The sequence below is a fragment of the Montipora foliosa genome, chromosome 6 (genome assembly GCF_036669935.1).
Source record: "Montipora foliosa isolate CH-2021 chromosome 6, ASM3666993v2, whole genome shotgun sequence".
NCBI classification, from domain to species: Eukaryota; Metazoa; Cnidaria; class Anthozoa; order Scleractinia; family Acroporidae; genus Montipora; species Montipora foliosa.
In genome coordinates, this window is record NC_090874.1 from 41,906,693 (window position 1) to 41,919,192 (window position 12,500).

Sequence of the window (12,500 nt, forward strand, 5' to 3'; positions counted from 1 at the left end):
GTCTGAAATCATCTGAAAACATATACTTTCAAGAATTACTTGCCTTATAGCCGCTTGCCAGTTCTTGACCTTCTGATGTTGACACCTTAGAGTAAGAAGAAAACATTCAGGGGACTAGAAATTGTATTAGTACAGTTATTTGTAGAAATTGGTAGAAATAAAAGTTACGTAGTCTTTCCTAATTCAAGACAAATCGAATATGAGAAGAGAGTCTTGTTTCCTCAACTTTTAAAACCTCTGCTGTGCATTAACTAAATTCCAATCAGAGCTTCCAATTTTACACGACCTTTAGTTTGGCGCAAAAATTTTAATTCAAAGCACTCACATTAGGTAAGAAGGTTATTAGTTTTTCTTTCCAGTGTGCATTCTCATAACCAAAAGGAAACCATTCATTTCGAGTTTTTTGGATAAATGAATTATCTCCATTTGTGGAATTCCAAACACATTTTTTCTGGACAAAAATTCTTTAACCTATTGAGTCCTGGAAGTGAGAATTAACAGATTTTACTCTGTCTAACGCCAGACAATTTTGCTTATCAACTGCAGCGTCCTGGGGAATGCATTAATTCATGCTTAATTACCATCTGCCATTGATAACTTACCGTTCTCTCTTGTTCTAAATCAGATTTATTTCCAACTAGAATCATGGGGAACTCTGACCTGCAACCACATAAAATGGATGGGTTTATATGATTGAGTACTGGATGCCTATGTATAATATTGTAACTTACTTTTGAATAAACCATTCAAAAGGACATTCTACTGATTCATAGCCTGCTTTGCATCATTGGTTTCCCATGCAAAAGACAAGAAGAGAGGCAAACTAAAACAAGAAAGAATCAACTAAAGAAATGGTATATGAAACGAATCATATGCAGAAGATGAAAAATGCAGTAAAAAGACTCCAATTCCACATTTGAACTGGGTGCAGAGTATTGAAATGAGCCTTTGCCTCATAAGAGTGAGGCTTTAAGTGAGACCTGTTTAACATGAACGCCTTAGGGCAAAATAGTGAACAACATCTGTATCAACACTCTTTGCCTCCAAAGGCCAACTTTGTCTGATGCCAGACAATTTTCCCTGTAAATGAGGAACCCCCCAGGGGCGAACCTGTGCTAGTACAACTTTAAATCCATGCATTTGTACTATGTACTGCCCGGTAAGTAAAACCTGTCCCCCCAAAATACACACCTATCTTTAACTCGTAAAATCTGTGGGTGAAAAGTGGTCTGTATCTCTTGAAAACTGCAAAGACAAAAGAACTAAATGAGACCTAAAATGTTTAATCTGGCCCTTAGCCACAAGCAGACTCATGTTGGTTCAGCACTGGACTACATGTATTGTACCAGGCAAGAGGTTGTAGCTAATTTCAACACACCTGCAAACTGCAAAAAATTCTTGGATTAAGACTACAAGTTAAAGAAAGCAATGTGGCTCCTTAAGGCCTGGGCAAACTGCTTCAACATTTGCTTCAAGATCCATTCGATTTTGTCCAACAGCAATGTTGAAATGGCTTGCCACACCACTGCCCACCTCCCCCATCCCCATTCAAACGTGTTAATAAATGTTGAATTTACTTAAACAACCATTCAACATTCAAGCCATTCAAGCCATTTGCCCCTTCAACATGGTTGGGTATGTGCGTGAGCACTAATCAGCCTCTTAATGACATATCCATATCCATATCCATAGCAACAACCAAGGCTGCAGCCTGGAACTGAATGCAAGGCCTCTTGTGAAGCTTTGTTGAATCAAATGTTGAAGATGCGTTGAAACTGTTTGCCCATCCCAGCAAACAACATCGTTCAACAAAATCGACTAGATGTTAAAGCAAAATTAATGTTGAAGCCATAGACATTATTCATAAATGGCAGCTAATTTATAATTCTTTTGTCAAAGTGCAAATTAGCCTACCAAACCTCGATACCATACAGTGAATTGAAAAGAATTCTTGCTCTAAATTGCGGCTTGGTGGGCTAATTTGCACGTGGTCAAAAGAATTATAAATGTGACCGCCATTTCTGAATAAGGTCTATTTGCCCAGGCCTTAAGTGTGGCCCTGAAGGATGCCAGAGGATTTTACTGGTCTGTTGACACTGTCTCATGGGTTGACATGGAGCATTGGTTCAGGTGACCTCTCAATTTACTATCTAGTCCAGTCCTCTCTCATGAGCTAACCATTTGTCATATCATCATTTCAAAGTGACGACATTACTACATGTATAAATAATGAGGGTGAGATGGTCAATTTACAAAATGCTGTTACAAACCTAGCACGATCTGTGACAGAGAAAACTAATAAAAATCCTTCCCCATTCCTCATATACTGTTCTCTCATTGCACTGAATTCCTAGTAAAGAGAGACAAGCATTTACTAAGTGAAGCAGTTCATTACCTTCCTGTAGCATCCGATACTTACGCAACACAACAGTAGGGTGTTGAATAAAGTCAACAAAATTAATGGTCATTGAACGAAGTGCCATTTTTTTGCCTTACTCGAAAAAATTAAACTCGATGAGCTTTTACAATATTAGTACTGCAAACAAGGATGGAGAGAATTGAAAATTGAAACATTCAAACATTATTTTACTCCAGTTTGAATCAGTATCTCCAAGAAATTAAATATCACATCCAGCTAAAATAATGATATCTTCCCTTTTGGTTACTACAACTTTAAGCCTTAAAAGCTTTGACTTTGTTCAAAGCTTTGAAACAAAAACAAATGATTAAGATGGGGTACTGGATAATACTATAGAAAACCTTTAAAAACCAGAAACAATGATCAACTTCTGTATCGTAAACTCACTTCTTGACCAGCTGTATCCAGAACTGTGGGCAAAAAAAGAAAAAACCCAACTTGAAAGGTTGTTTGCAAATTAACATGTAACAAGGCTGCTGCCTAAGAAAATTTTAAAGGGGCCCTCAGAGATAAACGCTGAGAACTTAGGAGCCCAACATATGAAGTGAAAGGTGTTGCTGTGAAAAATTAAGGCGCCCAGAGCTATTCTTTGGGAGCCTAAGGCTACCGGGCTCCTGCTAGGCAACAGCCTTGTGTATGGGAGACAGGGTCTCAAGACTATTATTTCTTTCATTATAATGGACATTAATTTAAGGTCCTGTAGAGGTTTGTTGAATTCATAAGTCTTAACTGGAACACAGATTCAGAAATCTTTAGTTTACCACTAGTTTAAAACTCAAAAATGGTCATGTGGAATTCCTTTACTGATAAAATTATCATTAAATCAAAATTATAATATTAATAATTTTTATTGGCGGTTTGCCATAAACTTGAAAAACGTCGTCAAGATAATGCAATCTGTTTCACTGTTATCCATTTGTGTCCATCCATGCTTCTCTTTCCTCTTGTTGTATTCTTTTGTGTCATTCAACAGTTTTAAGTACCGTAGTTATTGCAATGTTTTATGTGACTTTTTGGGCATTTTGGGTGTCACAAAATTATTTAATTTTGCATGACAAAAAAAAAACACCAACAAAAATCTCTTGTATTGCTGATGCTATGGCATGGCATATTATAAAAGGCCCACCTTCAACCAACAGGCTTTTCGACCGTTTGTTTATGTTATGGAAATTCCCATTGCTTATCATAGCAATCTGATTGGATGAATCTCAGCTTTGATGGGATTTTCATACATGAAAATTGTTCCATGGCACGCAATGCTTGTCAGTTAAAGGTGGGCCTTATGGTACAAATGAGACGTATGTGTACAAGGATATACATGAAGAATGGCATCAGAGGCTATGTGAAACCCCAAGCAAGGAAAGAGAAAAATCTCAGTTTTAAGCCTCGCTTGATCATAATATTTTCTAGGCATGGAACAATACTGCTTGACCTCAAAATATCCATGACCTACTCTGTGACTCGGATGGTAAACAACTGTGATCTGAGCTGGAGGTTGCTGTGTTGATTACTACCCTGGTCCGAGAATGTTCTCTTTCCTTGTGTGAAATAGTCCCCGAGATTGTGTATTTACAAAGGAGTTCCACCCACCACAATCCGTAGAAAAAGATGTCTCAAGAACTAACTAAGACGGGACATACATGTAGCTGTGACCACAGACCCAAGTGTCACAACCGAAGCCCTAAGACCTCAGTAGCAAAGCTTCACCAAACTTCAAAATACTAAGGTTTACGAGTGAGTCCATTGATGTCATGTGATGTCAATTTTGAGGTTAGTATCATGCCTGATTTCCCCGTGACTACTCCTTGTAATTTACTGGCAAACATTGCCAAAGTCACTTTTGGTATTGTCGAGTAGAGCAGCTTGCTTTTTGTTTTGTGGCCATTGAATTGCAATTAATTTGATTTAATTTTTAAAGGAAATAATATGTCTGTAAAGTACACTATTAAACGATCAAATTGACATAAAATTCATGGCTGTATCTTGCAAAATAAAAATTCTACAAGTGGAACAAACCTTCATGTGTCACGCAAGAGAGTTTGATTCCCCATTACATGTTTTACACTGAAAACTCTTTGGTGATTTAATTTTGTACATGGCATTGATTTTATAAAATTCCCGTCATTCAAAAATTATAACAATACTTTCAATATTATTGCAAAACAAATTGTGCAAGGGTGTTAATTAAGTTAAGATAAATGAAGTTTTAACTGAGTTAACAAACAGGAGCAATTGCAGTCAATTGTTGTCAGTGGTTTTGTTATAATTGTGCTGAATCGGATTCCTTGTGCTTTGGGTTGTAGAGCCTGTTCATCGGTGTCGCAGGAAGAAGGAGCATTTTGTGTGTCTAGAGCGTTTAGTGGTTTTCTTCCCTTCCTTTCCCCCCACTACTTTCCACTGTTTATCAGAATAACGGGTGCCTGTCTTTGCAGAGATGTGGGGGCTCATAACTGGTTGTCAGGTTTTGCCAGCCATCGGTACAGTCTCCATCTTGGGAGCTGGCTGCCAATAGTGGCAGCTCAAGGATGGGTCAGGCATCCAACCTCCACTTAGCGACACAGTTGTTAACTTAGATTAGTTGAGCTGCAGTACTTTGAAATAAAAAATAATTAACAACTACTATTGGATTCCAAAAATGGCATGCGGATACAAATCTGCAAACCACGTATTATACTGTCTTGGTGGCACTTAGCGATAGCTACTACTAGAAGATAAAAGTTGAGACAAATTCTTTGCAACTTTTTTCAGAGAATTTATTTTGGGGATTTTCCCTACAATTATTTGGCAGAATGTTTCAGGAGACTATTTCCCTTTAAAATTCACAATTTGAAAATTTAATGCACTTAATTTAACCCTTTGACACCCACCCAGCCTGAAGTGGCCAGAACTTGCATTTTACTCTGTCAAATGCCAGACAATTTTACTCCTCAATGGGAAACCCCTAGGAGTCAATGGGTCAATCACTTACTGAAAAACTATGTCCCCATTAATAAATAAATTAATTAATTAATTAATTAATTAACCCTTTGACACCCAAACTGGCCTGAAGCAACCAGACTTAATATTTTACTCTGCCTAACACCAGACAATTTTACTTGTCTATGGGGAACCCCCGGGGGCCAATGGGTTAAAACTGAAATACATGAACCATAAAAGCTCTCACATATGGTCACATATAGAAAAACTGGCAAACCCTTATGACACATAAAAAATGCAACAAAAAGACCATGCATGCAGCTTTTAAATGATTATTAATTAAGGAAGTCCAGGTGCAACTACATGTAACAATGAACAGGAAATATTGTAATAAGAAAATACAAAATCCATGGTCAGATGCCTGTGTCCCCTTCATTTGTATTCAAACTGTCTTAACACTGAAGTGGTAACAAAGAACAAGGCAACACACATCTTGCGAAAAAAGGGACCCCTAACTAATTTTTTCTTACCAAATAGCTGGGCCAGATTTTAAACATAATTTACATATGCATCAAGACAAACTTCAAAACTCGAAAAATATTATAATTCCATTCATGAATTTAAATCAACATTTCTTTCATCTCTTCAATCAGCGGACAAATCAGCTGATCTGGCATTGAATCAAACCAAAAAACTTGAGTTTTATTGTTTTAAGTGTATCTCCAAAACGAAATGGAATGTTGATAAGAGAGTTCGACTTTTTATCTATGCGTTCGGCGCCACAGAAAAAGATTGTTTTTCAAAATATTGTTAAAAATTACATTACGTTGTGTTACAAAAGTTTTACTTTAATTTAGTCCTTTGTCCCTAAAATAATAAAATTTCGTCTCAGTTGGGGTGTGAGCTTCAAGCTTAATAAATCCTAATACAAACAGACAGTTGTCGGGGCAATTTTTTTTATTTGGTTTCAATATTTAAAAAGAGGAAGCTTGAGCCTGATTGTAAAACACACACGTATAAAAATAATATACTTCATAATAATCGATAAAATGTTTGAGTCAAAAAGTCACAAGTAAAATGTGACACGAACGTGAGAAGATCAAGATTTGACAGAACCTGGCAAAACAGTTTGATCTTCGTTGTTTCTGGTCGCGTGTTGTTCGTCAAAAAAAACGTTTAGATTTGCGGTTAATGTGCTTTTACGATAAGTTTACAATCAGTCTGTAATTTCCGATAAAATGATATTGTTGTGGTCTGAACAGATCAATTGACAGCAGGCATATTAAAGCTTTATGTGGAGCAAAAAAATACGACCGTGATACTTAGTAGCTTTTTTCACGCTGCCAAAATCTCTCCAAGTGTCATACCGAAATAATCCTTCGGTACAATACCACAAATATACCACTGAAGTGAACGCTGACTGCCCTTTGAAAAAATGTTGCAAATGCATGAACTGTTGGGAATATTTGACCGTAACCATATTTCCCACATCATGACCAAAGGGTTCGAAGACAGAGGCTCAGCCCGGCACTCCCCGATCTGCTAACAGTATTCGCATGTTGTTTCTTCCCGACTTGCTTTTCCTAAATTAACATATCAACAGCAAAACTGCTTCACTTACTGTCTAAATGAGCCACTCTTTCGTCGATGACACACTGTTTTCTGTAGCTGTCTTCAATAGTTGGATCATAATCGCTAACAAAATGCGACTGAATAAACTGGATAGTAAGCGCCGATTTACCGACTCCGCCACCACCGACCACAACCAGCTTGTACTGCTTGTCAGCATCCCCAGGCTTAGCCATATCTCTTAATTTACAAGAAACGAGCCTGAATAACAGAAAGGAACAAAACTTCGCCGCTAATTTCTTCGGTGGGTAAACTCCAGTAATGGGTGGGGGTATTGGTCCCCAGTTCCTCCGACCGGGTACATCGGTTCTGTAATGTGATATTTTAATGTCATAGCTGAAGCTGGACTCTGAAAGAATTACCCCCTGAAAGATGCGCAAATAAGTAAATCTCTTATGAAAACCACCTAGTCTTTTTTCAATTCCTACTCAGTAACTACTGATTAAAAGGTAAAAAAGGAAAAAGTAAAAAGTCACAAAAATTCAGCTCAGAGCTGCTCACAAGTTTGAACAGGAGAGCTACATGTACGAGAGCCCTTTACTACAGCTGGTTTGAAGAGGTATTAAGGAAGTATTTTCCAACTCACGAATGCCTTCGATTAATTTCGTATGAGTCATCGGGAAATGATTTTTGTGGACATTGCTATTTTTGTCAAGTCAGTGTAGACATTTTCTGAACGACTCCTTTTTTGTGCGCTGAGAAAAGACACCATAGAAGTCCAGGTGTAGGAAGAAAATGCAAAAGAAGGCAACATTTGAATGACGATCAGTATAATTTTGGCGGCATCTGCTTAAAATCTTGTTTTTCTTCCATCTCGCAATAAGGGTTGATCAAAAATTAGATCTCATTCGGTAAATAGACCCTGTTTTTTGTTCTCATTACAGGAAACCTTATTGTAAGGAAGAAACGAAATTCGCGATAATGGCGATAATGAGAAGTGGATGGAAAAATAATTAAGACTAATCAAAACCCATTAGATAATAATAAGGAAAAACGCCGCGCCAGGGGTTCAGTCAAAATGAATGCTGTCCCCCCCCCCCCCCCCTTCAAAACGCTTTTGTGTGGAGCCAGTTTCGCAAAATTAAACTCAAAGGAAAGCCTCACTCAACACTCCGAAACTTTTTGAAAGCAAAAACAATCGATAGGAACAGAAGAAGACCGGGAAAATTATGAATTTCTCTCGAGATTTTCGTGAATTGCAATTTTAATAAGGCAGAATTTTTTTTAAAAATTCATTGACCTCTCTCGTCAGATAAGTACTCGATGAGATCACTCGATGAAACAGTCTGGGTCACGTTAAGTTACCCCTCCCCTATGTGCAATCGCCTGACAGAGGCGGGTAGGGGAAAACTGTTTATTTGATACTTTCCCGCCAAATTAGTAAGTCACGTGTATCGGACGCTTTTCATTGGCTGGCTCAAACATTTGTGTTTGTTTCACAGCACCGTTGCAAATCTGCATGTGTTTACGACTCCTTCGCTGGCTGCCTCGTTGACTTGGATTGTAAAGGCATTTTGCTCGGTTTTTGTCGACAAAGTTACACTAGAATAGTTCTAAAAACGCACAAAAACTATTCTTTAAGAGCTTGGTTCGATGGCTTTCATTAGAAGTCGCTTGGGAAAGCTTCCATTTGTATTGGAAGAAAACGACCATGATACAGATGGCTCCTCCAAAGCTGAGCAAAACAGTAAAATGAGTGAAAGTTTGTCAGGACTTGTAGAGCCAATGTCGCTAGAATTTTCAGACGAAGGATGGGATCTTGGCTTTTCGAGTCCTTTTAGGGATTCATTGTCCGACGAATCGCCAGTGAAGAACGAAATTAGTGGTCCTGTCACTCCTCCGCTGTCTCCACCGTCTCTCGGAGCTCTACGTTTATTCGACTCGCCGCAAACGCCGAAAAGTTTACTCGAACGTTCTTCTGCCGTCAACCGTGCACACGATTTCAAAAGACCCGTGTCAAGACTACGCCGTGGTTTACTCACTGGCCGTGGATTTGAAAGCGAACCTCGCCCTGGACCGAGGTCTCGACAAGTCACAGCTAACGTCAATCCTTTTACACCAGACGCTTCAGCTGTCGGCGCAAAGAGAAGTCGACTTGGCCACGATAGAAGGCAAGATATAACAATGGCTTTCGTTTCTATCAATTTTCGTACTGAAAATTTTTAGCTCGGTTAATTAGGTAACTTAACATGTCCTCGTGAAACTTCTTCATAATTCAGACTTCTTGAAGACCAAACACTAGTAATTGAGCTCGTACGTATTAAGTTTAATTTACTGTCAGTTTAGTAGAAAATTTTTTCAGCCTGGATGTAAGCTAATTGACTGAACATAATTATTCATGATCCTTATAAGTAAAGGGATCTTAAAACAATTTGAAGTAAAAACTAACGGTAAAAAGACGCGACATTTCGACCGAACTTCGGTCATTATCAAGCTAAAAGTGAAGATAAAAATTTTTGTGCTAGGAGGTTCGAAAGGGTTTCAACACTTAGGAAGACTTTCTGTTTAGATCGAATAATGCTACAACACTGTATCACGTAACAGCAATGTTATGGTACCATATTTCCAAACAAGATGTGTTCATTATTGTGACGTAATAAGTTACCTTGGCAATGGGAAAACCCAGCGGAAACACCCTATATTTTTTATTTAGTTGCTCATATCTCAAAAACGGAACTCGGTGATCCCCCTTTTTTATTGCTGCAAAGTGATTAGAAGGCCACAATGAAACTTTCAACAAAGATTAAAAAAATTCTGTCCAGAGGATTCAGACCTACCTTAAGATAGTCACAAAATTGAGGTGGCTCTGAATTCGCTAGACAGAATTTTCAGAAGTTTCATCATGCCCTTCTGATTACTTTTCAGAAATAAAAAATGGGGGTCACAGAGTTCGTTTTTGAGATATAAGCAAAACTGTTTTTACAGGGCTTGCCAGTTGCCACGGTGATGTATTATGTCACAATAATGACTGTATCGTGTTCAGTAATCATTTTTGTTTCATTTGGTACCACAATATTGCTAATACATGATACAACGTTGTGGTGCCGATCCTTCTAATAAGAGCGTCACTTGGAAGCGTTGAAACTGGTTTGAGCCTCCGTAAGTTTAAATATAAAACAAAGAAGTAAAAGTTAAAAAGGGGTGTTAAAAAACATGCAAGAATAACATAATTAGAAATGATTAAAAAACTTTCACACAAATTGAGTCTGACTACACATTGAGACTTCAGTTCATTAATAAAAGTTATTTCAAGTGACCATCTGACCCACGTTTGTTAGCCAAAAAATCAAACAACATCTGAAACCGTGCGAAGTCAAGCCGTCTATTGTCAACCAACAATCCCTTGTTTATCAATTTAAATGTGACCTGTGTGATGCAGGTTACGTTGGTTACACTCAGCGGCATTTGCATCAACTTGTAGGCGAGCACAAGAATGTGTCTTCCTCCATTGGAAAACATTTCTGTTTGAAACATTATGTGCCCAATGATCTTACCAGGAAAAAGTGCAAGAACAAGTTTGACTGTCTCATTTATGAAATGTTTATTAATTAAATAATGAACTGAGACCAAGTCTCAATGTATGTACAGTCACTCAATTCTTGCAAAAGTTTTTTAATCATTTTGCATGTTTTTTTGACACCCCTTTTTACATTTACATTTACTTACCTGGTACTTCTTTGTTTTCTATTTAATTAAACTTATGCAATAATTTTTATCTTCACTTTTAGCTTGATAATGACCGAAATTCTGTGAAAACGTCCCGTCTTTTTACCGTTAGTTTTTACTTCAAATATTCATGATCATTGAACCTTTAAATATTTAAAGTTTAATGCAAGCTTATTCAGTTTTCTTCTATATTGATGTCAAACCCGGGCTCTCGAACTCCTTCTTTTTCTTTATCATACTTGGTCCATGTGGATTTCAGAATTTCATTGAAGCCTGGGAGGGATTTCACTAACAGTGAGATAAATACAGTATATCACATTTAAGGGTGGGTCTATAATATTTGGAGTTGTTTAACCAGGATGCAGGGATGGCGCAGTAGTGAGAGCATTCGCCTGGCACCAGTGTGTCCCGGGTTCGATTTCCAGACTCTGCTTCATAATAAATGGGTTGAGTTTGTTGGTTCTCTACTCTGCACTCAGAGGTTTTTCTCCCGGTACTCTGGTTTTAACTTGATTTGCATTAATTGTTAATTTCAGTTGACAATGTTCCCAATTAGTGCTCCAGTTCTAGAAATGACTAGACACTTGTAGTTAATAAAGTTCCCTTCTTTCCTTCCTTAACAAACTACAAAATGCCCTACTACCACACTTGACGGTCGTTCCTGCTGCTTGGACAATCCAAGTTGATCTGCTGACCCATTAGACAGTACATTCAAAATTTTATATTCTGGCCAAGATGTTGAAGATTTGAATAAAAGTAAATGAAACGGTCACCCTCTTTTTCCAGAAATGGATGTCTTTTTGAGATGGATGACGATGAAGATGATAACAACCATGATGTAGAGGATGAAATATTTGGACGTCCTGCCAAGGTGACTGCACAATTTCAATGATATTCTTGTCTTGTTTGTGTGAGAATGTTTTAAAATGACTTGGTTTTCTGGTCATACCACAGTGTACAGCTGTACAATATTATTTTAAAATTCACATTGTATTTATAAAATTAAGTCTTAAGTACTTTAGAGCACAGTGTTGTCAAGAACTGTTTGTTGGTGCATCGGGTACTGGATTTGAAAAGTAGACTCAAAAAATAAGGAAATACATTCTTGATTAAAAACTACATCTGAGTTGTGTGCCAAGACAACAATGTACTCTGGAAATTCTTTCTTATCCAACAACATTGACAGTACCACAATGTACTAATCACCAAACATTGACTGTTTGATTGGAAGAGGCTGTAGATTTTAAGGTTTTTGTCTTAAATTAAAAAGGCAACTTAAAATATTGCATTTGGGCCCTTAAACCATCACAGAAATGGGTTTATCAACTGAGTTGATATGGCAAATTGACCAATGCAAACAAAACTCGACAGCTACATGTACATGTAATGTTTCGAGCATTAGCCCTTTGTCAAAGCAAAGCCTACACAAGAACTGTCAGCTTTCGGGTTTGTTTAGGGTGGTCAATTTACCGTATCGCCTTAGTTCATAAACCTATTTCTTTGTTCACTTCCCCACTGATGCAGCACCATGGTTTCTTTAAAAACTAAAGCTTCTTATCCATTAAAACTATCAGTTTGTTTCCTTTTGTTTGCTCCAAAGAAACTTGCCCTCCGTGAGAGTAACATTTCCCGATACAATGCAGAGTTTGTTGAACTAAGCACCATAGGATCTGGCCAGTTTGGCTCTGTTTATAAATGTCTCAACAGATTAGGTGAGTATACTTAACAATTAGACACATATCCTGCAAGTGCAAGTTTTCATAATATTTAAATAGATATCAATCACCAAACTTGAAAGCTAACCAGTTTAAAATAGGTGCTGAAATAAAACACTTGTAGATCAGGGCTTTCCCTTACAGCATAAACCTAA

General features: G+C 37.6%; 2 protein-coding genes across 2 annotated transcripts in view; one reads left to right on the forward strand and one right to left on the reverse strand.

Annotated features, from left to right (window-relative positions):
* LOC138007396 (ras-like protein RAS2) overlaps positions 1-7,250 on the reverse strand; it is an 11,038-nt gene extending 3,788 nt beyond the window's left edge. The window contains exons 1-6 of the mRNA XM_068854275.1: positions 6,957-7,250; positions 2,807-2,829; positions 2,271-2,350; positions 1,192-1,245; positions 603-660; positions 44-85 (exon numbers count right to left, since the gene is read on the reverse strand). Coding sequence (XP_068710376.1) covers positions 44-85; positions 603-660; positions 1,192-1,245; positions 2,271-2,350; positions 2,807-2,829; positions 6,957-7,140 — 441 coding nt within the window. The 5' untranslated portion in view covers positions 7,141-7,250. The remainder of the gene's footprint in view (positions 1-43; positions 86-602; positions 661-1,191; positions 1,246-2,270; positions 2,351-2,806; positions 2,830-6,956) is intronic.
* A 1,152-nt stretch (positions 7,251-8,402) lies between these two features.
* Positions 8,403-12,500, forward strand: part of LOC138007397 (wee1-like protein kinase 1-A) — a 13,867-nt gene continuing 9,769 nt past the window's right edge. The window contains exons 1-3 of the mRNA XM_068854276.1: positions 8,403-9,075; positions 11,417-11,501; positions 12,231-12,342. Of these exons, the coding sequence (XP_068710377.1) occupies positions 8,558-9,075; positions 11,417-11,501; positions 12,231-12,342 (715 nt within the window). The 5' untranslated portion in view covers positions 8,403-8,557. The remainder of the gene's footprint in view (positions 9,076-11,416; positions 11,502-12,230; positions 12,343-12,500) is intronic.